Genomic DNA, 27,843 nt, shown 5'->3' with positions numbered 1-27,843 from the left:
TAGCATATGGTTTATCCAGTCCCTTAGGGTCCTGTTGACCTGAAAGCTATCTAAGGATTGGATTAGTGTATCCGTGCTGACGTTGTTGAAAGCGCCTTCGATGTCAATGCATACTGCTAATGTGTACATCTTTTTATCGAAGGTGCTCTCGATGTGGTGTACAACCTTATGTAGAGCGGTTTCCACTGAACGCCCTTTAACGTATGCGTGTTGTTTATATCTAAGTATATCGTTTGCAGTCCTGCTCTTGATCATGGTATCGATTATGCGTTCCATGGTTTTGAGTAAGAATGATGTTAGACTTATCGGTCGATAAGACTTGGGTATTGCGTAGCTTTCTTCCCAGGTTTGGGTATAACAACTACCCTGGATTCCTGCCAGGCTTGTGGAGGTTACGCAAACTTTAGGCACGCGTTGAAGATTCCGGTTAAGTTGGACGAAATAACGTCTACTTCCTTTTGGAGCAGAGCCGGGAAGACCATATCTGGTCCCGCTGCCTTAAATGGTTTGAAACTTTTGATGGCTTCTTTTACCATCGATTCATCAATTTTTGATGCTTCCTCCGTCACATTCCTTCTATCTTCCGATGTAACCACGTTTGTCGTGGCGCTCGGTGGGAAATGTGTTTTCATCAGTAGCCCTAGGTTTTCTTCTATTGTTTCCATCTTGTTACCCATATCATCCACCATTGTCTCGGCTTGTGTATGGGTTTTTGAAAGAAACTTTTTTATTTTTGAAACATCATTCACGCTTTCAACCTGTTCACAGAAAAGCTTCCAGGAATTTCGTTTAGCTGTTCTGACTACTTTGTTGTATTCATTAAGTTTATTATGTTAGCTGTCCCAGAATACTGCCAATTTTTTAGGTCGAGCTCTGTTGTAAAGCCTACGGACCTCCTTCCCTTTGTTACGAATATCCCCTGTCATCCAGGGTTTTTCGTAGGCGGAATTCCTCTCTCGAAGTGGACAGCATTCCTCGAAAGACTTTACTAGGGTCTCAGTTAAGCTATTAACATCTCTGTCTATGTCATCTATGCTTAGGCATTCATTGTTACTCTGCCCTAGCCTTTGTCTAACTAGTCTCCCATACTTCATATATTTAAGTGTTTCTTTAAATTTGTATTTCATTACTAAGAACCATCGTCCGCTATCTGTTGTTGCATTTACAGTCAGCCAGTAGTTTAGCTATAGATAATCCGTATTATATAGAATTTGAGGCTAATGGCATGTATAAAATATTCTATACCAATAAATGAATTAAAAGATTATGTGTAATTATAATTTTAATTCAAAACTAACTCTACGAGCAGCATCAACTTATTTCACTTTTCCAATAAAAAATAAATGGTTTCCATAAAATTTGCAATCATTTAGCCAAGAAGATTTACAACACCCTCTTCGAAGAGCGACCGACACCCAAAATAAAATCCACAAGTCATATTCAGAGAAAAGAATAAATGTTGGCTGTTATTTGGTATTGGCGTTGCAGTCACTTCATTTCTATTGGTGTTGTTGTTGCGGTTGTCTGTTCGACCAAATGTAAAGTTCAAGTGAATCTGAACTGCATGGCGGATATTGCAGACTATGCTGCTACATAGAGTTTATTTATGTGGCAGTTGCTATGTGCAATTCAATCTATGATGCACCGAATGTGTGTCTTGGTGTGTGTGAGTGACATGGTGTGTGCAGAAGTATTGGTTCGGTGTCTCCCAATGATGTTCAAACTTCAGTTCATCTCTTCGTCATTACAAATCTTCAATCGAGTATAAATAATCCAGACATTTGGCCAACAACTCATAGTCTTACGAGAACACTGAACACTGTGTGTGATATTCTTCGAGTTGAACCAACAAAAATCAGGATATCGAAATCCTTAATTTAGAATAAAATGAATAATTTAGTAAGTGTGTGGTAAAATCTATTCATGTTGAAAGGACGAATTGAATAAATTGGATATGAAGTTCGTGTCGAGTATATCTACATATGCATTAGTGAAGAATCAATTTGTTAAACATCCTTACAATAAAAGTGTGTGATCCAGCAATGAAATGAATATTGGTTTTAAAGAATATCAAAAAGCTTCAAGTTATAGTTTGCATACAAAAAAATATGATTTTAAAAATAACGGTAACTTCAATTAATTTGCATATTAATCGAATTTAATACACTACACCAAATGAATTGAAAAATTAAATTTCTAAAATAATATTTGCCAAACAGAACTTTGGTCCTTGAAAAAACGGAGTTAATATTGAATATGAATAAACAAAATTAAAAAAATAAAAATTTACATTAAAATTGCAACTGTTTTGAAAATTATGATATATCCTTGAGATACTGAATTATCTGCACTATCAAGTATGATGCTATATGAAGAGCTATTTTTAGGTATTTTGCAGAAAATAATCAAGCTATCTTCTGAATCAACCGAATTAGAGTGCTAATTTTAGTTTCGTTCTTAATAAAGATATCATAGTACCGTTACCAAACTCCAAAATTATATGAAGGATATATTACGTTTTTATACCCTATACCCATTCCGTTTGTAATTAACCAAAAAGGTCAAGATTCCACAAAGTTTGTGATGGCAACCACTCTATCTTGCCCCTGGAATGAAGTAGAGAGTATCCAGAATTATTGGTATTGAAAATATTACATATAGATTCAAGATTTGGTATAAACAAATGTACAAATCCAGATATTCGGTTTTTTGATGATTTGTGTAACAGTTTTGACCCGAATTGTTTAAAATTTGGTATTTAGAGTTCGTACTTCCTCCTACGGCAGAAATTTTTCTATACAGGCCCAGTTCTTCGTGTACTGCCCATATATCGGGTCCTCCCTATTATTCCCCGGATAGTTTCAAATTTCTTATTGGAAGCTCCTAATGGGTGCTGTAGCCTATGACAGAGAATTGTCTATGCAGGTCCATGTCTTCGTAAAGCTCCTAAATATCGTTAACTCCCTGTATTTGGTATTTTCTCATTCATTTTTCATTTTTCGCAATTAAACTTTGTAATGGGTACTACAGAATGTGGCAAAAAATTGCATTTACAGGCCCACGACTTCGTGTAGACCCAAAAGTAACGGTAACTCCTTTTGTTCCGTATTTCTAAGATTTTAACAGAATTTTTAACGGATAATGCGTTTAATTTATTATTAGTATATATTTTTTTTAATTAACAAAGATGTTTAAAATGGTGGAGGGTACTACTTTCTAACTTTTTCGTAATAAAAATATGACTACAGAGTGAGATAAAAAAACTGCAACAAAGTCAAACTCCATAATTTTTACATTTTTACACCCTACAACACTATGTGTTGGGGATATTATAAGTTTGATTGGGCCAAAAATTATGTAACACCTCGAAATATGAGTTTCCCACATAGGAAAGTATATATGGATCTTCCTATCTCGCCGAGCTGAGTCGATCTAGCTATGAATGTCCCTCCGTCCGTCTGTCCATGTTGATTTGTAATCACTCTACAGGTCGCAATTATGGCCCGATTCTCTCGAAATTGAAAATGTAGGCGGGACTGGGCCAGAAGAAAACCCTATTTCTTTTGGAGATGATCGCATAATATTTAAGGGTTGAAATGGACCAAAAACTGAAAAATTTAATGATTTTGCAGTTGATCCACAAGTCGCAATTATAGACCAATCCACGCGGAATTTAGCACGGGGCTAGAGATTAGGGCTGAACAGAAACCTTACAATTTTGATGGTCATCGGGTAATATTTAGTGGATGAAATGGTCCATAATATTTGTGTTAAATAAAAGTCAAATTTTCCATTAAACCGCGAATATTTGTAATCCGTGGAAATCACAAATAGACGAACAGGTCAATTCTGACCGTTACGTAGATGCCGATAGTAAATGTATCGTATATATATAGCGAAATATATATACAATGTGTATATACAAAGGAAGGGGATGTTATCCAAAATGCTTATATCTCAGGAGTGGCTGGACAGATTTTGACAAATTTTGTCAATTCAGAATGCCCTCCTGGCCTAAAAGAATAAAATATAAGAAATTCGCATAAAAAGATAGTATTTTGTGACATTTCTTTATTTTTTCATATTTTATGTCTATTTTGTAATATTTTTTCAACTTACAACACAGGTTGGGGTTATTATATACAGATTGCAATTATCGTCCGATCCTCACGAACATTTTCACATTTTTACACCTAGAAGGGCTAGGCCTATTGTTTTCAAAGATATCCGCAATATATTTAGGGGTTGAAATGGACCAACAAATAAAAATGTTCCTGATTTTTCAGCCGTTAAAGAGGTCACGAATAGAAACCCAAGGACACGAAATCTCACATGAAATTAGAGTGGAATGGACCACTACTTTTTTGTGTAAAAGATACCAACATTACTTACAGGCGATATCCAAAAGGCCAAATTCTGGCTTTTTGATGCTGATTTCGTTGACGAATATAGCCAAATATCGTAGACAAGCAAATAATATAGATGATTTTAAATTTGAAGATACAGAGGGGCTTCTTAGAATTGGATTGGGACATAAGGGGGCTTCTAACATATTGTAGTGTTGTAGGGTATCACATGGTCGGCCCCGCGCAACTTTAGTTTTTGCTTACTTTGTTTTGTTTTTTATACCCTACAACACTATGTGTTGGGGGTATTATAAGTTTGATTGGGCCAGAATTTATGTAACACCTCGAAATATTGGTTTCCCATATAGGAAAGTATATATGGATCTTCCTAGCACGCCGAGCTGAGTCGATCTAGCTATGTATGTCCGTCCGTCCGTCTGTCCGTCTGTCCGTCTGTCCATGTTAATTTGTAATCACACTACAGGTCGCAATTATGGCCCGATCTTCACGAAATTTAGAATGGCGGTGGGGTTAAGGTCAGAATAGAACCCTATTTCTTTTGAAGATGATCACATAATATTTAGGGGTTAAAATGGACCAAATACTGAAAAAATGTCGGTTTTGCAGTAGCTATACAGGTCGCAATTATAGACCAATCGACGCGGAATTTCGCATGTAGCTAGAGTTTAGGGCGGGGAAGAAGCCTACCAATTTGGGTGGTCATCGGATAATATTTAGCGGGTAAAATAGACGATATCTTTTTTGTTGAAAAAATTCAAAATTTTTCTTTAAACCGCGAATATAAATCCCGGCGAAATCACAAAGCCATCACAAGGTTACTTCTGATCTTTACATTGATGTTAACATCCAACAAATCGGATATGTAGCAAAATATGTGCGATATATATGTCTATCAAAGAAGATATGCTTGAAAGATCTCTAATATGTCGAGAACGGCTGAACTGATTTCGACAGTTCTCATTAATTCAGAATGGATTCTTGGCAGGAGAGGAAAAACGTCTAAAAAATCGCATAAAAATATCTCTCTAAAGATGAAAATATTGATTTTGTAACATTTTCACATATTTTTCAATTTTGTCATATTTTTTGGCATATTTTCATTTTGAATTAAACATTTGATAATATTTCTACAGCTAACAAAACTAAGTAGTTAGGATATAAGGATATCATATACAGATCGCATTTATGGCCCGATCCTTACAAAATTTTGCATGGGGATAAGATGAGGGTCAGAATAGAAGCCTACTCTTTTTGGAGATGATCGCCATATATTTAGGAGTTGAAATGGACCAAAAAAAAAAATGCAAAATTGTGAGCAGGTCGTAATTATCGCCCGATCCTCACGCACATTTGAATGGGGGTTACCGGATTATTCAATGTGTGAAATAGTTGCCAAATTTTGTAGACAAAATACGAAAATGTCCATTCCAGTGACTTTTTGGAGAATTCACAAATACAGGAAAGACACACTTTGACTATTTCGTTAACGCTGACTTTGTTGAAGAATATAGTCAAATGTCTATATCTCATATAGATGCGTTTCAGTCAAAAACCAATAATAAATGTTAATTTTTTCCCACTTCTGAGAGATTATAGGTCTTTGGGAAATATTGGTTCCAGATCTAGGAAGACCATTTACCAATAAATTGGAAATGAGCAAATTAGTTTAAGTTGCTATTATTCGAAAATTAGAGAATGAAACCTGATGGTTTTCTTTTATTATTTGTCACAATATCTTGTGGAATTCTTTCGAGTATCTCGCCTATATAAAATGTATCATTTATTATAGTGTTGTAGGGTATTCAACGGTCGGCCCCGCTCGGCTGTAGCCTTTGCTTACTTGTTTTTTTTTTTTAAATTTTATCGAATGAAAGCAGAAAATATCGGAAATAGCATCAAATTTTAGAATAAGTTTAGATTTGTACGAATTGTCCACCTTTGTCACGAATTATGGCCAATGGAATCGTCACACGCTGTTCGAATGTTGCTCTGCGGTGGTTTGGCCCATTCCCAGCGAAGCGCTTGCTTGACTTAATCGAGACTTTGGTATTTTTAGTGCCAAGCTTGCTTTCCAAAATACTCTAGACACAATAGTCCAGCGGATTGGTATCTGGAAATTTTGGTGGACATTATTATTATTATTTTGTAACCATTCTTGGGAGGTGCGTGCTGAGTGCGATGGAAGTCCTGTTTGAATGTCCAAGGTCTGTGGCCAAAATGTTTACGTGCCCAAAGCTTTAATACACCCTCCAGAATATTTTCGCGATAATATTCGGCATTTATTCTGATGCCACGGTCGATTAATACGAGCGGAGAGTGACCATCGGCTGTTATGACGGCCCACACCAGGTAAACACGATCATTTGGTGTAAGTGTAAGTTCTTGCACTTTTTGAAATTTCAATGGCTTTACCCCGACCTCATTTTTCAATATTTGCCAAATGGAATATTGCGACATGTTCAGCTCACGAGCCATTTTTCGGCCACTGCGAGGCGGGTTTCGATCAAGTCGCTTCTTTACTTTTTGAACCATTTCTGCTGATGTTGCTGTTTTCTTCGGTCCACTTCCTTGACGTCGGGCTACGCTACCAGTATCACGGTAACGAGCGATGGTACTTAATGTGCGTTAAAAGAATCGTTTAATTCGTCGTTAGGCAGTTGGCCAACAGACGGTGAATAAATTACTTACTGGAAATTTCAATAGTTACACACTCCATGTTAATAAAAGAGATATTTCAACTATTTTACAGTTGGACTAGTTTATCGTTCACACTTCTGGCTGGCGAGGAATCGTTTCACTGTTCGTAGTTTGTCTTTAATCGACAAAACATATGATAAAAGTACTACTCGCTCACCACTATCAAACCCTAAAACTCGCTTATAATGAAGCTTGCTAGCTTGTTTCCACATTCTAGCCCTACTTATCATGCGCCCATCGTTGTCGGTTGAACAACTGTCTAATTATAGTATAAAATTACAAAACAAACATTTCAATCAAAGATTGTAGAAAATTGACGTACCTCATTATTTTATTTTAGTCTAGTCTATGCATATCTTTATAATTCCCACGACTGTATCTATTTTATTATTATTTGGTTTTTAGTAGATTTATCTTAAACATTGCAATGTATGTTTAACATAAAACCGTTTAACTTAAAAATTTTTTTTACTATTTTTATTTTCCAGTTCTTAGGTTTTACTTTGCATTCTGTGTAATTCATTATTGCAAGTTTTTTTAACGGGCAAAAAAACTTGCAATAATGAATGCAGTCCAACTCCTCTATACGGAGTCCCTTCATAGATCTTACTCCACTAAAAGCCGCGTAGGCTTGACCTTCTTCAAATAGTTTCGCACCTAAGTATACGATTTTATGTATTGTAGAAGCCCATGACTTTAAGCCCTTAACTTTTGTCTATTGCAAACTCATCGCTCGTGTCTTAAAGAAGTCTTCCCATTAAAATACTAAAATGTTGGGTTGTTAGCTCACCGACTCTCAAAGCATTCAAAATATCAATACAAGCCTGGCCACCTTGCTGACGCATATTTTCAGTTAATTCACACAGCATGAATAAACGCCAGAGATGTGTAGCTGGTTGGAGATGTTCTGGCTGTTTGAAAATAGGTGTTCTTGATCGTTCTATAGGAGGCAGTTGTAAAAGATCGCCGAAAAGTAATACGTTTACTCCTCCAAAAAACTCATTTGTACAGTTTGTACATTTGTCATTTGTAATTTACGTTTATCGTGCATAACATTTGATAAGACACTATGGAAATCTCGTCGACAATCACAATTTCTGTCTGATGACAATGTTGCCTCATTATTCGCAAATAGTTTCTGAACAGTGGTGATATACATGTTATACTTTTTTCGGCTTTTGAATCCTTCGTTTACTTTGTGTTGCAGTTTCGGTTTTACTTGTGTTTGTATTTTTTATAGTTTTTTACCATTTTCTTTCAACGAGCAATGGACATTTAAACGGTCGACCACCCCGAGGTCCAATAAAGGGTCAAGGCTATTTACAGCAAGATGCGTCTGAGTCTTGAGGGGAAAACGCTAAAGAAATATTGAGTTTGTATAGCGCACTATATTCTTCTTGTCAAGCCCTTTTATTTGATTAATTGTTATCAGCCATTTGGTAGCGGCATCCATCTTATATTTCAATTTTGCATAGCAAATTGCATTCTACTTGTTGAGACCTTTCGTTTGATATCCATTGGTTTATCCATTGACGTTTTAACGAGTAATTAGTTGTCACGTGTTTTGCCGCCTCCTTTAGACATCTAGTAGTATTTCGCTGTCATTCGGACAGACAACACCCGCAATATCGTTTGCAAGCACATATCGTTGTGCATAGAGGAGAGGCATATTGTTGCCAAAGGTAATATCGTTACCACAAACCAAACTGAGAATAAATAGATCTATATTATACTAAGAAAAACTATTGTGTTTTATTTCTTTTTATATTTCCCCCCTACGGTCCACTGCTCGACGCATTCGGCGTATTACTCCCATCGGCGGAGCCACTCTGAGCTAAACATCTATGTTGATGGGATTAATAAAACATAAGTTATACGCCATTTTGTAGAGGCCGCCATCTTGGATTTTAATTTTATTTTTAATTATATTCATTGTATTTTGCTTGTGAGCTCTTTCATTTGATACCCATATTGATTGGATTGACCTAACCTAAGATATCCGCCATTTTGTCGCGGTCGCCATCTTGGATTGATAATGAATAAACATAATTGCCTTGTCTGTTGACAGAAAGAGGGTGAAATTTGAATTACTAAATTTGACCCAAGAATAAAAAAACAAACGGGGTGAGCTAAATAAACCGTTTAAAAAATAGTTTTTTTTTTTATAAAAAAATTGTTTATATGCTCATAGAAGAAGAAGCAACATAAAGATAAAGAAAATTCACATTCTTTCCTCTAAATATTACAACCACACTTTTATTGCGATATTTCTATGCAATTTTTTAGGTTTATACTTGTCTGACAAGAGACCATTTAAAATTAGTGTCATTTGTAAAAATCAGTCCAACCGTTCTTGAGTTATAAGTAACTATAATCGCTTTCTTTAATATATAGATTGTCGATAGAGACGGTTATTTGGTTCTGATAATAATAGACAAACTATTATTTTACTAGATATCATCTAAAAAAAGTCATATAGTCCCTTACCAATATTTCCTGAACATAAAAAATCCAATTAATTCATAACCGCTTTATAACTATTTTTTTAAAGCTAATTATTAAATAAAATATTTATATTGCTTTCAGATATTCCTGACATTGGCTTTATTTTTGGTAGTTGTAGCTGCTCGACCACAAGAAGTCATACCAATTCTAAGGCAAGAGCAAGAAGTAAATTTTGATGGTTCCTACAAGTATTCATACGAAACTGGTAATGGAATCATAGCCGAAGAACAGGGTTATCTTAAAAATCCAGGCAGCAATGCAGAAGCGCAGGTAAATCATAAAATTTAAAGGTAAAAAAAAATCAAACAATAGAAATAATCAAAAAAAAAAAAAACATAATGTTGAGGTGCCATAAAGAAGCGTTTGCTTAAAAATGAATAAAACCTTTCATTACCTCACCGCTTAACAAAGAACAAAAGGCAATAAGCAGTAACACCCATTTTTCGGCAAGCAATTTAGCCAAGTATCCTATGAATGAGGAACCACAAGCAAAGAAGCAACGTTGTAAAATGCTGCTGTGACATTTAGAAGAACAAGCCAAGAAAACTGTTGTAAATTTGCCCACGGCCGGAGGCATTCAAGCCAAGATGTATTACATTTTAATTTTGTCATGTTCGAGATGTTTTACCTGTTGGTGGCCCACCAGCAGCTCCAAACATGAGCACTGGCGTCAATAACATCGCACAACCAAATAAAGCTTAACAATTTGTTACCGACCTGAAACGTTTAGTTCAGTTCACTTCGACATTTGGACAAAATGTTCACTCGTTTGCAGTTTCTTTTCCTCTCTCTCTATTTATGGTATCAATATGGGGCAATCTGGAATTAATGAATCATCACAAAAACAAATAAATCCATTTTCCCTTGTTGCCTATTTCAATAATGGTTTAAATGTTTTTTTTTTTTTTTTGCATTTTTAGGTTGCCGAAGGTTTCTTCTCCTATACAGCACCTGATGGCACTCCCATTCGCATAACCTATGCGGCCGATGAGAATGGCTTTGTTCCTCAGGGTGATCATATTCCCACACCACCACCAATTCCAGAGGCCATACAAAAGGCTTTGGCCTATTTGGCCACTGCACCTCCACCACCCCAAGAGCCCTCATCCGGTGGACGCAACACATTCGGACGAGGTTAAATATCAACGATTTGGAAAACAAATTTTGTAAATATTTTCTCTCCCACATCCACTGAACCCACCCACGCCCACATCTTTAGAAATGCGTCGTATGCTGTCATAAGAGTTTTATCGTGTATAGGATTTGAAGAAATTACATTTTCATTTATTTCAACTTTAAGTCATTTTAATGTGAATTGTGTAAGCGTTATAAATATTATATGTATATTTGTATATTTTAGCCATGTTTTACTTATTCTGTAATTGTTTTATATAAACACAGCAATGAATAAAGTCGTCAAGAACTTTTATACGAAAAATTGTTTTATTAAAGTCAAGAATGAGAATGAAGAACAAAACACATTAGAGTATGACTCACAGAGTCTTTGACCCCTAGAAGATTTTATTTTATGATTTTGTTGAAATTTTAGGTTTACGAGATTAAGAAAACATAAAAGTTTGGAGAAATTACAGACGAACTTTTAAATTTTGGATAATCTCACAATTCCGTATCTCAAACTGATGAATAATCTAGGTAAAACAAGTAAAAAAGCTGTAAGTTCGGCCGAGTCGAACTTTGAATACCCTCCACCATTTGGTACAAATTTGGCAATTTTGGCAAAAAAAAAAAAAAAATACCATTAAAAATTCTGTTAAAATCTCAAATATACCGAATGTAGCCGTATATTAGGGTCTATTCGACGACGTGGGCCCGCAACTTTTGTCATAAGCTATTACAATATTCAAATGCGAAACTTTAAAAAAAAGAATCTCCTTATAATGTAGCTAAAATCATCAACATACCAAATATAGGGAGGTACCATGGAGGATATAAAACGTAGACCTGCAGAGATAATACTCGGGCATAGGCTATAGTATCCATTACGAACTTCAAATACCAAATTTGAAACAATCCCGGTAAATAATGTCGCTAAAATTATCAAAATACCGAATATCTGAGGTACCTTTATATGGGGCCTATACAAAGACGTGGATCTACATCGCCCATTTTCAATACCAAAAGTCCTGCAGACATAATTCACATTTGAGTAAATTTTTATTAACTTACTAGCTGAACCCGATGCGCTTCGCTACCCCTTTTGATTTTATATGCATTGAAAATTTTATTTACGAATATATGTTGGATAAAGAAAAACAAATTTAAAAATTAAAAAAAAAATATTGCACTAATTTAATGCGTTAATAAACAAAATCATTACAAAAGCAGTAACATGACATGCATACACGAAGGGTTTGTCCTTCGGATTTATTTATTTCATAGCAAATACCAATCGTGCAGGAAACTAAAATTTTTTTAAGTAGAGTGGCATTTCTGTTGCAATTAGTGAATTCGAGATAGCAACATACTTCGACGTAATAAGCGTATTTTAAATAAATTGTTGTGTTGTTTTTTAGTGTTAGCCTAAGGCGTTGTGGGTCAATGGTTCTTATTAAAATCATATCCCAATCTGATCCGATTTAAATATAATTATAAAAAAAAAATTACTTTTACACCAAACTCCGCCACACCTTTCATATTTCATTGAAATTGGTGCGTCAAATATGTGAAATCCGCCGAGAATATATATATGGGAGCTATATCCAAATCTTAACTAATTTCCAATTAATTTATCACATTTATTATTATACCCAAATTCAGCCATACATTCTGAATTTCATTGGAATCGGTCATATATATCGTGTTTGGTGCATAATATGTATGAAATCCTCCGAAATATATATGTTAGCTATATCCAAACCTCAACTGATTTCAATATAATTTGGCAATTTTTGCTGGTGCCAGATTTTGTCTCTCTCGCTTTGGGTGCATCAAATATGTGAAATCGGCTGAGTATATATATGGGAGCTATAATCACATCTGAGCGTACTTGAATATAATTTGTCAAATTTATTTTTGTACCAAATTTAGCCACTCATGCCGAATTTCGTTGGAATCGAACATACATATCGTGTATGGTGCATAAAATACATGAAATCGGTCGAAAATATATATGAGAGCTACATCCAAATCTGAACCGATTTTAATATAATTTGACAAATGTATATTTGTTTTAATTTCCGCTACACATTCCAAATTTCATTGAAATTAGAGATACATAGCGTGTTTGGTCCACCAAATACATGAAATCGGCCGAAAATGTATATGGGAGCTATATCCAAATCTGAACCGACTTCAATATAATTTGGGAAATCAATTTTTTAGATAAAATCTATCACACGTTTCAAATTTCATTGAAATTGGGGATACATAGCGTGTTTGGTGTATCAAATGCTTGAAATCGGCCGAAAATATATATGGGAGCTATATCCAAATCTGAACCGATTTCAATATAATTTGACAAATTTATTTTCGGATTAAATCCCGTCACACATTCCAAATTTCATTGGAATCGAACATTCATATTGTGTTTGAGGCATCAAATGAACGAAATCGGTCGAAAATATATATGGGAGCTATATCAAAATCTGAACCGATTACAATATAATTTGGCAAACTTATTTTTGTTCCAAATTCCGTTACGTATTCCAAATTTGGAGACTGTATCTTCAACCAATCCATAGATATGTGCATATAAAATCTAAATTTTTGGGAGGTACCTCCGATTCTGATGCTATATCTCCAGTTCCAAGTGGAAATTCAAAAATGTATATAGCCTATGTTACTTTCAGGCGATGTTGCAGTATATATGGAAATTTTCAGGAAAATCTATTTAGCGGTTTTCGAGTCCATAAATTACAAACAAACAAACAAACATACAAACATTTTCCTCTTTTATAGATATAGATTAACTTACTTCATTTCGTTCGGAAGCTAGAGTGATTTGCACAGACGGACGGACATCGCTAAATCGACATTGAATTTTATGCTGATCAAGAATATATACTTTGTGGGGTCTAAAAAGTATATTTCGAGGAGTTACAAACGGAATGAGAAACTTAATATACCCTCCATACTATGGTGGAGGGTATAAAAAGATGCCAAATTAGGGCCAAAAAAACCATGAAAAAAGTGGGCAAGACCACAATATATATAATAGGTTAAATCATAGGATGGTTATATAAATATCGTTAAAATGTAAAATATACTTGATATGGGATTGTACCCTTATCCGCGAGTTATGACCTATATCATGACCTGCAAAAGTAATTTAGAAGCTGTTGAATGTTTGGAAAGAATTTGTGGAAGGATAGAATTCCTTGTCTTACTAAATGTCCAATTTCCTGTACTATTTTGCACTCTTTATATTCCGTATTTTACTGATTGCAGTCTTAAAGAATTTTGCATTTTGTGCTCCCATTTAGCTTTGTTGGTCATTTCTGATCGTTTAAATGTGTTCGCATCTTCCAGCTGAAGCACGATGTAGGCCCTAAATATCAATTTTAGATATGAAAGATCGCCAGTTAGCATCGTATAGCGCACCTATTTCGTTTTTATGGTGAAAAATTATTCTTCATTTTGTTCACAAAAGATCCATTGAATTCAATATGATAAGCCAAATTGAAAAAAACCGTACATAATATAAAGTCGACAAAAGAAGAAAGACAAATTGAAAAAAATCTTCAACTTCTTCACAGATTTTTTAGAGCGAATGTTTAAAGGTCCTTACAAACTACACTTCAATGTAACCCGTCTGGAGTTTGTGGTGGACACTTCCACATAGATCATTCGTTATTCATTCATAACACTTAACATTAACAATAATTTGTGTACAAAGCAAAATAATTTTGTCATTGAAACTTATGACTTAGTTCCTTTTGGTTTTACAACGGCACATTTTATTTCTATGTATGTCGGTTTTGATATTTTTTTCTTGTGGCACCTATATGTTGGCAACTCGCTTAATTTTTACATTCCCTTTTTTCCTTCTTCACAATGGCAAACAAAGGTCTAATCTTCCGCAGCCAAATTAATAAGCTGTCTTTTTTACTGAAACTTCAAGAAGTAAAGATCAGAAAACAGTTCCCGATATCCGAATAAATTTGAAACCATCCAAGTGATTAAAATTTAATTTTACATCCAATCCAATTTCTACCATCTTGCATCACATAAAAGTTATCATATTTAATAAGGGTAAGGTTAATCAAATGAGAAAAAGTGCAAATATTTACAGACATTTTTTGTAGAGACTTCGGTACACCCAGTGCTACGTCATTAATCCGGAAAAAGTGATACCGAACCCTTATTTGGCTTAAAAAACTAAAGGCAATTTCCAAAGACTTGCAAATACCAGCTTTTGTTGTAGCCCAAAGAAAACAAACACCATTCCGGAAGAATCTGAAATTCGCCCTACATAAAATCTGCATAGGTACTAAACACGCTTAGATCGTAGTCTACCCACCGGGTAGACAAGGAACTCCAGATTTTGCCATAAGCCCACGGGTTTGATTACTAACTTCACAACATAACCTACAACATTAAACCTTCAATAGGAGAATCGAAGCCACGTGAAATCTTCGGATCCTAGTTTTGCCATACCTCAAAAATTCACAACTTCAAGTACAAACTTCGCATATTGGCTGTGATACTATTTGGAAATGCTGGCTTAAATACCACCCAAAACCAATACAAATCGATTGCTAATGTTGCACAATTACCTGGCGATTACTGGCATTCCATTGTATATTTAATCATAAACCCAATACAGCCTCGATAGCCTGTAAAAATAGTATCGCAGCATGGAAAATAGGATATCAATATGGGAAACTAGCAACTCATTCTAAATATACATCAGGGTCCCAACACGAGTCCATTTCAAATAAAACCCCGATCTATAATCCAGCATTGACATCAGGAATCCATCACCTAAGATAGTAAAATTATATAGATAGTATATTATATTATATATACACAACTTTATATAACAAATTATTTTGCTTTATTATCTAAACATATTCAATGATATATACCTTCGTTGAGTAAATATTTTCTTGAATGAATGTTTGTATTGACGCCTATACGACCTAATGTAAAAAAATGTTTAGATAATATTGCAAAATAATTCTTATGATAATCCATACCCATTTTTGCCTCTTACTGTATGATCGACATTAGAAATAGTTCATATTGAGAAGCAAAAAGAATCTTATTAAAACAGGTTTACATGAATGCAACAACAACATACGCATGGATTGGAGGCCTTCATACCAAGCAGAGTATGTTGGTAAGTTTTTAATAATTTGTTTTTATTTTTTCTTATGTCGATCAGCTTTCTGTAAGAGAGATAATATGTTCTGTATTCCCATCATTGACCTATTACCCCTCAATTCCCATCATTGACCTATTACCCCTTTTCTATAAGCATATAATCTCTCTATGAATGCGATAGTAAGATATTAACCATTTGAAAGTTAAAAAATAATTGTGTACCTTAATTATTTTGTAAAATTGTAAAATTGTACTCTATATTTTGAAATGAATCCTTAAATATAATCAACAGACGTTTCTTACAAAATGGTATAGGGTCTTAATTTCGGATTGATTAATTTTTTAGGGGTCCTAAAAATATATGCCGTTAGGACATAGGATGGTGTGGGTTTAGAGGCACGACTCTGCTAACATCAAAGAGTCCTCATTATTTTTTACATTATCCTATAGGTCCGGTGATTTGTTTGCATTATATTTTTTCAAAAAACAACCATAAATTTCACACCTAATTTTTAAGGGGTAAATTGTTATTTTTTTGGTCCATTGTTTTGTAAAGTAAATAAAAAGGGAGTCTACAATATTTTTGTAATGATAAACATGGCTTGTGAAGAGCAGGACACGAACCCCGCAACCGACTGAAGCTAGGCTTTAATGGCTCCCGAAGTCCTAACTCTACACCAGTTCAACGATGCCTAAGTATCATATTTCGAAATAGCATCTACCACAATTATAATGATGGTGTACATTACAAATTTCAGAGTTCAAGAAATCGAGTCAATTAAATGACATCGTACATCGTAAAATATTGATTTTTTGTTCATAGCTTATCATCTTCTGAAATGATATTATTCGTATAGTTCCACTTACCCAATAAATGCATAAAATCTATAAATAATAGTTTTGTCCCTTGTCGCATTATACTCCCCAAACAGACTATACATCATACTGGAATTAAAAAAAAAAAAAAAACAAGTAAAATAGCTGTAAGTTCGGCCGGGCCGATATTTGAATACTCTCCACCATTTGGTACAAATTTGGCAATTTCGGAAAAAATAAAATCCGTTAAAAATTATATTAACATTATTTATTTATGTCCAAATAAATAATGTTTATGTCCAGTTAGAAAAAATAAGAATGAAAAAATTAGAAACAAATTCAACTCTAGTGTTTTAAAACTTCCGTTTGATCAAATTGACTTAATGAACCCTTATTTAGTAGATATATGGTTAGAATTTATGATTCCTCTTGTTATTTGTTATATACGAAAAAAGGTTTTTTTTTTTTTAATGATTTCCAATCGTAGTTTAAAGTTCCGTCCAGTTTCAATATAACAAACCTTCATTCAAATATTGGAAGCCCAATTCTAAATTGTTTGAAGATGGAATGTAAATATCTATCAAGCGAATATATTTTCGATCCACTTCCCGCAAGATAATGAACCTAATATCAATTAATTTTTGTAAATCAAATTATTAGATGATCATTACCATACAGTAAATATACGATTTAATTGTAATTCAATGCATGGTGAATGTCAAAGGATGTAAAAGAATTAAAACACATCAGAACTCTTCACTACAGTCGTGTATCCGGCTGTAGTTTGAAATAAAACGCTTTAATTCAATTAACCATTGTAATTCGCGTTAATGTCAAATACGGACACAATCATTTACATCACACTGTGGAATTTCAAAAAAAAAATGTCAATTATAATAATTTAATATTGACACAAATAACATTATGGATAGTAAATTATTTTAATTGTAAATCTTCATTAATTTGAGATTTTATTACAAAGCCTATGAAACGGCGAAGATAATGAAGAAGAAAAACAATAACACCAGTCGAATCGATCGATGGATGGCCGGATGGACAAGTGTGGGTAAATTTCAAATGCCTCATAAATTGTTACACTTAATATCGACAACTTTTTTCGTAGTAGCAGTAGCTGGATTGAGCCTAACATTGAGAATTTTTTCAATTTATTACAGTCTGATCTCGCTAATTGGGTATTTAATAAGTTAGAAAGCAGTAAGTTCGGCCGGGCTGAACTTTAAATACCCTCCACCATTTGGAAATAATTTGGAAATTTAAAAAAATAAAATCCGTTAAATGTTCTGTTCTGGAAAATACCGAATATGCCCGTTATATTGGGGTCTTTGCCATTACCGTTTGTCATATGCCATTACCATATTCAAATTCGAAACGTGAAATAAACGGTGAATAATGTAGCTAAAATCATCAAAATCCGTATATAGGGAGATACCGTAATATAGGACCTATACGAAGACCTGGAGCTGCATAGGCAATTTTCTGTCTTAGGCTGTAATATCTATGACGAACTTCAAATACGAAATTTGAAACAATTCCGGTGAATAATGTCGCTTAAATCATCAAAATACCGAATATCGGGAGGTACGGTTATATGGGGGCTCTATGAAAACGTGGACCTACATGACCCATTTACATACTTAACGTGCTTACTAGCAAAATAAACATGTGTGCAAAATTGTAGCATTCTATCTCAATTCGTTCGAAAGATAGAGTTTTATGCGAGAGAACCTAATAAGTAGTTAACTGGACCTATGAAAAAGTGCAAGGCTGAGTTTGAATTATTCAAAATGTTAACCCGTGGTGGGGAGGTACGAGTCCGATCTAAGTTTGATAATAATATTACGATGTACCATGTATCTTGCGTACCTACATCGACTCCAAATATCCTTAAACGGATTTGGTCCAAAGAGGCCTTGAGTCTAAAACCGTTATTTCGATGAGTCACGTTTTGGCCGTATCAAATGATTTATGCCCTCTTTAGCCATATGAACTCCACATGAAGTAAGTCGGTTTTGTTTCGTAACAAGTTAAAAATATCAGTCGGTATTGCCGGCAGATATATACCCTCAGCCTGTGCTCGATTATTTAAATATAATTTGACTAGTGCTACAATTATTCAAACGTTTCACGCTCTATGGAGCAGGTTCCCAAGGAATGGGCAATATTGTCCATTTTGTATCGGACCCAAAAATATTATATAAATATTCCGACGTTCCTGGTATGGATTATATCGACTCACTCTTTCACTTCATATGAGACATGTAATAATATTTAGAAAGTGTTAAAATGTGCGTGATGTACCATATAGAGTCTACCGAAATATTACACTTGTATACTTCATCTGATACGAATAAAAAATATTGAGCGAAATATTGGGCAAAATTTCAATAAAGGATATTTATGTCCAATTTTATGCTAAATCATAAATACCGATAAATTTCATATTCATATCAGGCTTCTTATTGAGAGAAATATTTGAGAATAAAAAGTAGTAAAGTATTGCTAAATTGTTTCGAAAGTTTTAACACATATACTTATTGAAAATTGTGACTCCAGAAGGGGTTGGCAGATATATATCAACTTCAAAACAGATTTTGTGTTAGCAAAACTATTTGTGTGTGAAATTTAAAGAGAGTTGGATATTTATTTCGCTTTATTTGAGAGTTTTGTTTTTCAAAATCTTGAACCCTATGTATGGGGGAGAAGAAATGGTTCAATTTATACCACCTTTATAACAGATCTTGTGTTGATAGAAATATTGAGATGTGCCAAGTCTAAATGGAATCGGATGTTAATTTGGCGTTTTATAAGCTTCGTGGGTATTCAAAATTTCGACACTTTGTGTGGGAGGTACCAGAAGGAGTGGACTGATACATCCCATGTTAGCACCAGATCTTGGGCTTATAAAAATATTGAAATGTGTGAAATTTTAAGACGTTCGGATCCATACATTACATTATTTAAAGTTATAATTATTCAAAATGTTGAACCTTTGTGGGGGAGGTATTGATGGAGTGGACCGATACTGTCCATTTTAAAGTTAGCGCTAAATCGGCTAATCGTTTCTCTTTCTGTGCAAAAAATATATTTTATATATATTTTTTGAAAATTTTGACCTTTTGTGGGGGAGGTACCAAGAGAAGTGGACCGATGTATTGCCTCTTAACACCAGACCTTGAGTTAATAAAAATATTGGGATATGTGAAATTTGAAGACAATCGGACTCGTACATCACTTTTTATAAGAGTTGTAATTATTCAAATTTTGACCCTTTGTGGGCGAGCAAAATCGGATTATCGTTTCTCTTTTTGTGCAAAAAATATTTTTTGAAAATTTCGACCTTTTGTGGGGGAGGTACCAGAAGGAGTGGACCGATACATTCCGTTTTTGCACCAGACCTTATGCTAATAAAATTATTGGGATGTGTGGAATTTGAAGACTGTCGGACTCTTACATCATATTTTATAAAAGTTTTAATTATTCAAAATTTTGACCCTTTGGAGTGGATCGATATTGTCCATTTTCGCACATGACCTAGCACAGATGAAAATATGAGGATTCGTAAAGTTCGAGCAAAATCGGATTATCCTTTCTCTTTCTGTGCAATAAATTATTTTCTTTGAAAATGTTGACATTTTGTGTGGGAGATACCAGAAGGAGTGGGCCGATATTGCTCGATCTAAGTTTGACAAAAGTATTACGATGTACCAAATTTGAATTAAATCGGATACTCCCTTCGAGAGTTATCGTGCGCACCAGCCAGCCAGCCAGCCAGACAGACAGACGGACGGACGGACATCGGTAGATCGACTCCAAATGTGAAACGAATTTGGTCCAAAGAGACCTAGGGTCTAAAACCATTATTTCGACTAGGCAAGTTTTGACCTATCAAATGATATATACCCTCTGTAGCCATATGGCTGAGGGTATAAAAAGTTGCCAGACAAATGTAAAGTGTAACACATTGTTCTCCATTCTTGTGTGAAGTGAAACAATTATCAAGGTCACACTGTACTTCAAATTAAAACATCAGCCGCCAACAACAGATGAATGCGTAGCCAAACAATCAAGCCGACGGATGATGAGTTATAACCGATTGAACATCACTTATTATCAGAAATATCATTCTATGCACTTGGTTCTCAGCTGTAACAGCGCCAGCTCGGAGGCTTTTATAGCCCAGCTCATTAGTATAAATAGACGGATAATCGTTACAAGCATTTCATTTCAAATACATTTCTATTAACAAATATTGGCGAATAACGCAATGCAGCTATTATTGAGGCCTTGGGTGCGTACCGACTTGAAGTGCTAAATAAAACTTTGATATTTAAAACTTCGACTAAAAACAGGATTTATTTAAAATGTTTTGATTTGCAGTTATGCCTTGTACTATTGGCATTAGTCAGTGTTGCAGTTCGAGCCCAAAATGATGGTCGCTACAAGCCGCCAACAAGGCCACCCACAAGACCAACACCGAAAAGTGATGGTCGTTATCGTCCTGCCAACGATGGCAGATATCGTCCAGGAGGCGATGGTAAATATCGTGGTGGTAATGATGGCAAATATGTCCACAAGGATGTGAAATATGTTCACGACGATCGTCCAGGAGGAGGTTATACGGGCGATGCAAATCCCTATAAGCAGGACAAGGATCGTTTTGGTCCTGGTGGTGGCGGCGGTGGTGGTGCTGGAAATGCAGCTGCAAATGGTGCAAATGCAGGTGGTGGGGCAGGTGCTAAAAAACCGTCATCGGGCAGTGGTAGTGGAGGAGGTGGTGGAATTTTAGCTGCAGCTGTAACAGCCAAACCCTTACCAAAAGGCAAGGGAAGTGGTGAGGGAAAAAATGGCTGGGCAATCATACGTTTGGAAGATAAAGTCGAAGAGGATGGCTATCATTACCTGTGAGTATGAGTTGTGAAAAGTTAGAAATTCGAATGAGTATCGTGAATAATTTTTAATCGAAAGCTATATAAGATTGAAGATAGCGGGAAGCTGGTTTACATAAGACACATCTTAGGATCATTACAAAGTAAAGATCGATACAAATGAGAAGAAATCCACTTTGTTGAGAAACAATTTTTTCACTATATTTCTTCTACAAATATGTCCCCTAAGGATTTGAATAAATGGTCATATTTGTTTCAGAATTTCCTCGTAATATAACATATAAGTTGTCCCAGATGACTCAGACCAGCCAGATTTTTATTAAGCTCGGCAGATTATAAACCTTGTACGAAAAATGAAAACTGAATGAAGACATGCATTTAATTGTCAAAAGATTGGGAATATGTAGGTTAGTTTTAACATCCCTGCATCAATGCCAATGAAAGACGGAAATCACTATCGTCTATGAGTTTTATATTACGTTTTTTACGGGTTAACCCAGATACTTCACAATAATGTGACTACGGAAAACATGTGTTAAAGTTATTGAGACCAACCACGGTCAACCCGGGTAAAAATTTGGTAATAAATACGCAAATGTTTATTTGAAAATGAATATATCCTTCATAGTTTTACAAAAAAAAAAAAAAAAAAAAAAAAAAAAAAAAAAAAAAAACCTTTTAAAAATAACCCAAAATTCACAATTGGGCTTAACAATCTAAAAATTTGAAATTTTATGGTTGCCTGCTAAGGCAACAGAAAATGGAAGACTGTTGTTGACTTAACAGACACTTAACAGCTTGATTTTGCTATAAAAATGTTGAAAATAACAATGTGTATGCCTAAAAGTATGCAACGATTTTTCACCAGTAAATGTTTATTTAATATTAACCCTTAACCAACTCATTAATAATGTTTTACAGATATGAAACAGAAAATGGTATTTTGGCTGAAGAAAACGGACGCATTGAAGCTCTCCAAACTGATCCGGGCCTACGTTCCAAAGGATTCTACGAATACACCGGTGATGATGGCAATTTATATCGCGTAGAATATACAGCCGATGACAATGGTTTTGTGGCCCAAGGTGACCATTTGCCAGTGGTTCCACCTCACATACCCAAATTGTTGGCTTATTTGGCAGCCAATGCCTCAAACAAGAAGTAAACGAGCCGTAATATTCTCTCCACTTTAAAGTAATTCTTTCTTTGATGACTAACAAAAATTGTAATAAAAATATTGATGACTAATGATTGGGTAATAAAATTGTGTTTGATGTTGATTATATGTTGTATTTTTATGTTCTCCACAATACAATGGAGAACATATTTTGTTTTTTCACCCAGAAATATTCGTCAGAGACCCAAAAAGTATGTATTTTCCTGATCAGAATAAAATTATAAGGCGATTTAGCGATGTCCATCTGTCTGATTAACTGATTAACGTTTAGGTATAGCCTCAATATGATAGTACCTCCTGATTTTCGCTATTTTGAAGGTTTCTGCACAATTAGTGGCGGAGGGGAAAGAAACCCTATTTACTTGTTTTAGTTCTACATTAAACAAAATATTTGTTCAAAAACTGGTCAGAAAGTAAAAAAACTATTGAAATGAAGTCTATTTTTTAAACCTCATAATACTTAAGCTCAGTGACTGCCAAACCTATTAAAGTAAGTATAGAGAATCCTAGTAAGAAAAAAATCGGTGCAATTTTAGAAAACTGCAATGAAAGTGATTTCTTTTAATAACAATATTATCGGCCATCTAGATTCTCTAATGGTTACCATAAAAAAAAATTCTACAAATATTGTTCGATTAATTTACCAACTTTAACAATAAACATTGAAAGGGATCTCAAAGAACCCTTGGTGAGTATATCAACAAATAGGCGAATTAATTTGGGAAAAGTTCTAAAATAAGGGGTAATACTATTTAAAAGATATGCGTAAACCTGTTTATGATATTAATTTTTTTGCGAACAACTTTTTTATCTGATGAGAATTCTTAAAAGAAAATTACCTTTAATTCTATTTTTAAAATGCAGATGAAGTGTGAGATCGATAAACGACTAAAGTTTAGCATTTTTAATGAATTTTGGAGGTGGAGATTATAAAAACGTCAAAATAATTTATCAAAACCTTTCTCTTATAGAATCAATATTTTAGGCTGTTAAGCCTTATTGAAACTAATTAAATCTGATATTTTTATTATTTTTAATTTTACATATTCCTTATTCATTTGAAGGCATGTTGACTTAGTCATTCGGACGAAACTTTATAGTACAGTAAATATGCAAATATACTGAAAGTCGGACATACCAAAAAATTGGAGACTACTGGTTCAATCCCCATTGCCGAACCTGTCAGTTTATCGAAAATCGAAGAACAACGTTAAATTGGGTCACACCTAAACGTAAACAGATTTAGCGCATTTAAAATACCATCTCAGACAAAATAGATTATTCAAAACTCCACACAGAAAAATGAAGAAGAAATTACGATGTTAGTTACGAAATGAGAATATCATGGTAGGCGACAATTCAATTTTTTCCATTTGTATTTTTAACACATTCGTTAAGGTGTGAATACACAAGGAGTGGGCATATTTTGTGACATTTCATAAAAGGATTACAAAGCCGCACTTAAATCCTGCCGTCGTTTTCTATTATAAATTGACATTAATATGCACAGCCATGACTTCAAGCTTTTGATGTACTTGCACCTTTAGTATTAGAAAACTTTGCATTTTCTGAAAGCCTTCAAATGTTAACGAAATCTGACAATGGTGTGACAATATCGTTCTCTTTCACAAGAATTGTTATTTTCCTTTCCTTCCTTCTTTATATCCAAACAATCATTTATCCATTAAGAATCAATACGAAAGAAGTAAATTGGGAAACTAGGAAATGAACAATTTTCTTACCTGGTGTCGACATCATTTTTGCGGCTCAATCTCTGACCACAGCAAACCCATTGGAAGAAAATTTGAGTCTTGTGACAAATTGTTTCAAATTTCATATTTAAAGTTTGTAATGGGTGCTACAGACTTTAACCAAAAATTACTAATGCAGGACCACGTCTTCGTATAAGCCCCATCATTTTCGAAGGAATTTTTTGAAAATTTTTCAATTTCCTTCAAAATGTTAGGCTCGGCGGAACTTTTTACTTGTTTATCTTAAGATTAGACTTGCCCTGGAAACTCAAAATATCACTTGGCAATTAATATGACATTAATATATGAATGTGCTAATTTTTCGCAAAATCACCAAAATACCGAATATTAGGATGTACCATTATGTATATGGGGTCTATGAGAAGACGTGAATTAGTATGGGCAATTTTCTGTCATATGAAGCAGTGCCAACTGCGAACTACAAATTTCGAATTTGATATAATTCTGTCGTAAATTATCGCAAAATACCGAATACATATAGCTAGCCATACGAAAAATGTGGATCTTTATTGGCAAATTTCTATCATAGTAAGTAGTACCAATTTTAAAATCCAAATACCAAATTTGAAACAATTCCGGTGAAAAGGGTGTACCGATACATACGAAGATGTGGACCAGCATGAGCATGGACCCGGGTCATTTCTAAGCCACTCGTCCGACAGCTGTTAAAATTATTCCAGTTACAGCTCATATTGTTTACAAGCGTACAAAAGCATTGTGGTGAGAATTTCCTGAAAAAAGTAATTTGTTATGGAATACAAGCGTGATAGTATGATTTCTTTATATTTGGCTGGAAAACCACAAGTGGCTATCGTTAGAGCACTTCAGCATTTAAATGTGAATAAATCTCTTGTGTCTCGTACCATCGCTAGTCACCGTGATACTGGTAGCGTAGCCAGACGTCAAGGAAGTGGACGGAAGAAAACAGCGACATCAGCAGAAATGGTTCGAAAAGTAAAGAAGCGACTTGATCGAAACAGCACGCGCCACCCAAGAATGGTTACAAAATGAGGTTCCTCGCTTCATTTCCAGCGCACAATGGCCACCAAAATCTCCGGATACCAATCCGTTGGACTATTGTGTCTGGAGTAGTTTGGAAAGCAAGGTTGGCATACCAACGTGTCGATCACCTCAAGCAAGCGCTTCACCGGGAATGGTCCAAAATACTGCAAACACCAAGATAAGTGGTTGAAACATTTAGTTAAAATCATCAAAATGCCGAATATTGAGAGAGTCTCAAAGATATGAATTTGGATGGGTGATTTTCTGTCATACAACTTTCTATCGTATGAAATGTGACACAAATGATCAAAATGCCGGATATCTGGAGGTTCAGTTAAATGGGGCCCACACTTAACCGTGGACCTCTATAGCAAATTATCTGCCAGAGAAGGTGGTACCTATTTGTGGGGCATTAAATTAATTCCTTTAAGTGTAACAAACGGAAAGACATATGTAATATACTCCCCATACTATGTGCAAGTAAGTTTTATATTTTCCTAGGTACCCACAAGGAAGTAAATGGTACAAACAGGTTCACACTGTATATAACGGCACCACAAGATATTTGGAATGTTGATGGCAATTTCCTTATTCTACTGAAATACCTGTTTAAAATATAACTTTCTCGAATATTAAATACGAATAACTTTTATTTTGAAAGCTTTTGTTTTCATTATGCTTTATTCAAAAACTTATTAAACTTAAAGCAGAACCTTGACGAACTTCACGCTTAAGCATATCAACCCAAAACAAAACGACCAAATCAGTCGTAAAATAACTAGCCCATTAAAGGGCATTCGTGGAAGTAACACATCGTAGTAGAATTTATAATTTTGTTAGTATAAGCATGTATTTGAATAACGTGCTCAGTCGTTGGAACCAATGATAGAAATTTATTAGTTTTGATAATGACGATGTGAATTTTCACACACCAGCTGTGTATATTCGACGTTTTCGTAAGGCCCCATATAACTGAAACTCCTGCTATTTGGATTTTTTTAAATTACTGTGTCATTTTTCAATGGATTTTTTGTACATTTTGAAAATTTCTTCCAAATATAGGAGGGTATCTAAAGTTCGGTCCGGCTTAACTGTCTTTTGCTCGTTTTTATACCCTCCAACATAGTATGGAGGGTATATTCAGTTTGTTATTCCATTTGTAACACCTCGAAATCTATATATATATATTCTTGATCAGCATAAATTCTGTGTCGATTTAGCGATGTCAGTCAGTCTGTCCGTCTGTGGAAATCACTCTAGCTTTCGAAAGAAATGAAGTAAATTGATAAAAATTTACTCAAATATGTATTAGGTCTGCAGGACTCTTGGTATTGAAAATGGACCATGTAGGTTCACGTCTTCGTATAGCCCCCCATATAACGGTTCCCCCTATATTCGGTATTTTGATTATTTTAGCGACATTATTTACCGGGACTATTTTAAATTTAGTATTTGAAGTTCGTAATGAATACTACAGCCTATGACAGAAAATTGTCTGTCAAAAATTCTAGCGACATTATTTACCTGAATTGTTTCAAATTTCGCATTTGAAGTTCGTAATGGATACTACAGCCTTCGTATAGCCCCCATATAACGGTACCCCCGATATACGGTATTTTGATGATTTTAGCGACATTATTTACCGGAATTGTTTCAAATTTTGTATTTGAAGTTCGTAATGAATACTGTACCTATGTCAGAAAATTGTCTGTGCAGGCTTATGACAAAAGTTGCGTATGCAGGTCCACGTCGTCGTATAGACCCTAACATATTTTAAGATTTTAACAGAATTTTTAATAGAATTTAGTTTTTTTGGAAAATTTCCAAATTTGTACCAAATGGTGGAGGGTATTCAAAGTTAATATTTCTTTTTTTACTTTTTGTATAAATTCCACTACACAATCTATTAAACTTACAGCTTTTTTACTAGTTTTTTTTTTTTTTTTTTTTTATTTCAACTAAAAAGGATGGGTTCATAATCTTGATTTTACTTAATATATTAGTTAACAAGTAAGAAATGGCTACTATGGCTAGTCCGGTTCATAAGTTTAAAAAATAATAACTGTTTATATCAGATTGTGTAGTGGAATTTATACAAAAAGTAAAAAATAAATATTTTCTTTTTTATACATTAATTATTTTTCACTTACTGCGATTTCATTAAAAGATAAGAACATTTCGTTTTGTTTTCAACTTCAAAAGTAAATAAGTAAAAGTAATTTTAAAATAATATACGTTAAAGTATTTTTAATTACCGAAGCAACACAATAACTCACATGTATTTATTACGAGTTTTTAACACATTTACACCGAAT

General features: G+C 34.4%; 2 protein-coding genes across 2 annotated transcripts; both read left to right on the top strand.

Annotated features, from left to right (window-relative positions):
• The first annotated feature begins 1,804 nt into the window (after nucleotides 1-1,804).
• On the top strand, nucleotides 1,805-10,998 carry LOC131801597 (endocuticle structural glycoprotein SgAbd-2-like). Its single transcript, XM_059120412.1, has 3 exons — nucleotides 1,805-1,899; nucleotides 9,651-9,839; nucleotides 10,490-10,998. Exons 1-3 carry the CDS (start codon nucleotides 1,888-1,890, stop codon nucleotides 10,706-10,708), a joined length of 420 nt encoding a protein of 139 aa, XP_058976395.1. The 5' UTR covers nucleotides 1,805-1,887; the 3' UTR covers nucleotides 10,709-10,998.
• Nucleotides 10,999-20,823: 9,825 nt separating this feature from the next.
• On the top strand, nucleotides 20,824-22,857 carry LOC131800518 (larval cuticle protein LCP-30-like). Its single transcript, XM_059120411.1, has 3 exons — nucleotides 20,824-20,979; nucleotides 21,069-21,592; nucleotides 22,499-22,857. Exons 1-3 carry the CDS (start codon nucleotides 20,956-20,958, stop codon nucleotides 22,740-22,742), a joined length of 792 nt encoding a protein of 263 aa, XP_058976394.1. The 5' UTR covers nucleotides 20,824-20,955; the 3' UTR covers nucleotides 22,743-22,857.
• Nucleotides 22,858-27,843: the final 4,986 nt, after the last annotated feature.

Source organism: Musca domestica, unplaced genomic scaffold (genome assembly GCF_030504385.1).
Source record: "Musca domestica strain aabys unplaced genomic scaffold, Musca_domestica.polishedcontigs.V.1.1 17, whole genome shotgun sequence".
Classification (NCBI taxonomy): domain Eukaryota; kingdom Metazoa; phylum Arthropoda; class Insecta; order Diptera; family Muscidae; genus Musca; species Musca domestica.
The sequence above is the reverse complement of the archived record's forward strand: the minus strand, read 5'-3'. Positions and strand labels throughout refer to the sequence as shown.